The sequence below is a fragment of the Galeopterus variegatus genome, unplaced genomic scaffold (assembly GCF_000696425.1).
Source record: "Galeopterus variegatus unplaced genomic scaffold, G_variegatus-3.0.2 Scaffold904, whole genome shotgun sequence".
NCBI lineage: Eukaryota > Metazoa > Chordata > Mammalia > Dermoptera > Cynocephalidae > Galeopterus > Galeopterus variegatus.
In genome coordinates this window covers 258158-259743 of record NW_007727015.1, presented here as the reverse complement: position 1 = coordinate 259743, position 1586 = coordinate 258158, and the positions used below count along the sequence as shown (strand labels likewise).

Below are 1586 nucleotides of genomic sequence, written 5' to 3'. Positions count from 1 at the left end.
TCTCCAGCATTGTAGAATAAAAACACGCACCTCTGGAAAAATATAAAGAAATTTGAAGTATTTGAACAATATCCTCGATCCAGCAGCACGCGTGCACACACACACACACACACTCACACACACTCACACACACTTATTTGGGGCAGGATGGGGAAAAGGGCGGGGACAGGGAACAAAAAAACAAATTTGGTAGGCCTCATACAAATTTTTTAAAAAGGCACATCATTCACTCCAGTTAGTAACTCCCCCAAAAATATTTTGGCTAAAATCAAGGAGAGGCCGAAGGTAAGCCTATATCATAATAGTGAACTGCTCAGAAAAGGTTAGATTATCTGCCACAGAGGTAAAATGAAAGCTGGCTTCCAAACTAGTTTCAAATTTTAAAACACAGGAATTTAAGTGGTCCCAGTGAATTTTTAAAAAGCTCCTGAAATCCTGCTACTCTGCCAGAGCAGAGTAAAACTAACGAGGTCATAAGCACTACACGCACATCCCAGCTTCTCTTTCCCTCGTAATCATTAGCTATGTTTTTAAAGCAGTTAGTGGTCCTTACCATTGCATTAAGCTGGGAGTTGCTTGCCTGCGTAATACCAAGAATATTGGTGGTGTGCATCACTTCAACAGAAAAACTCGGCAGCCAACTCGCGATACGGGACCCTGAAACAAATGAGAATCCAGCACAAGTTTTAGAGCCCTGACTCTTTCCCCGTGTCATTGACTCTACAGTAGGCCACTCTATAACAACAGCTGGTATTCAGCAAGTGCTTACTTTATGCCAGCCTTTTGTGTCAAGTGTCTCACATGGATTACCTCATTCGGTCCTCACTAAAACCCCACATGGTACCTCCTATTATTATTCTCATTTTATTCTTCTCAGAGATATGACTCTAGTCCCCTGGGCCTTTGGTCCTTAAGACACTTAGAAGTTAGGTAACCTGTCCAAGATCACGCACTTTAATGATGATGGCCAGGATGTGAATCCAGACAGCCAGGTTCTAGAACACTTTGCCAGTGGCCTTTCCTTCTTTCTAGGGGCCCTTGGTCAACATGACCCCCAATCCACCCTCTCGGCCTAGAATGTAAGGAAGGTGTTCATGGCTCTAACAGATGAGTTTCTCTTTCACACTATACACAAATCACTACTCATTTGGAGACATCATTTTCACAATTATTTTCATGAAATTTTATTAATTTCTCCTTATTAATCTGACTTAAAGACCTTGGTTTTCTGACTCAAAATCCTTTTCAAAGAGTTCTACCACACAGGTTTGTGGACTAATGGCACCGATAAGTCTGCTGCTTCTGTCATTTCTCTAAGAAAAGGGGAGCCCAAGATATAACACCACCAAATATTAGCTGTAAAACAATTCAATATCAAGCCACATATTTAAGGGTGCTTTTTCATTCTTTCACAAAGAAGCAATGAAGCACGGAATATAAAACTGTTAACAAAATTTTACTGAAAAGGAATTTGGAAACAGAGAAACTTTATTTGGCAATTTGAAAATCAGAAAGACACAGCCTTGGGGCCGGCCCAGTGGCGCACTGCTACAGTGCGCCGCTTGGGAGCGCAGCAGCGCTCCCAC

At 41.9% G+C, this 1586-nt stretch overlaps 1 protein-coding gene across 1 annotated transcript in view; it reads right to left on the bottom strand.

Moving 5' to 3' along the window:
* Positions 1 to 1586, bottom strand: part of AMFR (autocrine motility factor receptor, E3 ubiquitin protein ligase) — a 39504-nt gene that overhangs the window by 15998 nt on the left and 21920 nt on the right. The window contains exon 9 of the mRNA XM_008573336.1: positions 554 to 657. Within this exon, the coding sequence (XP_008571558.1) occupies positions 554 to 657 (104 nt within the window). The remainder of the gene's footprint in view (positions 1 to 553; positions 658 to 1586) is intronic.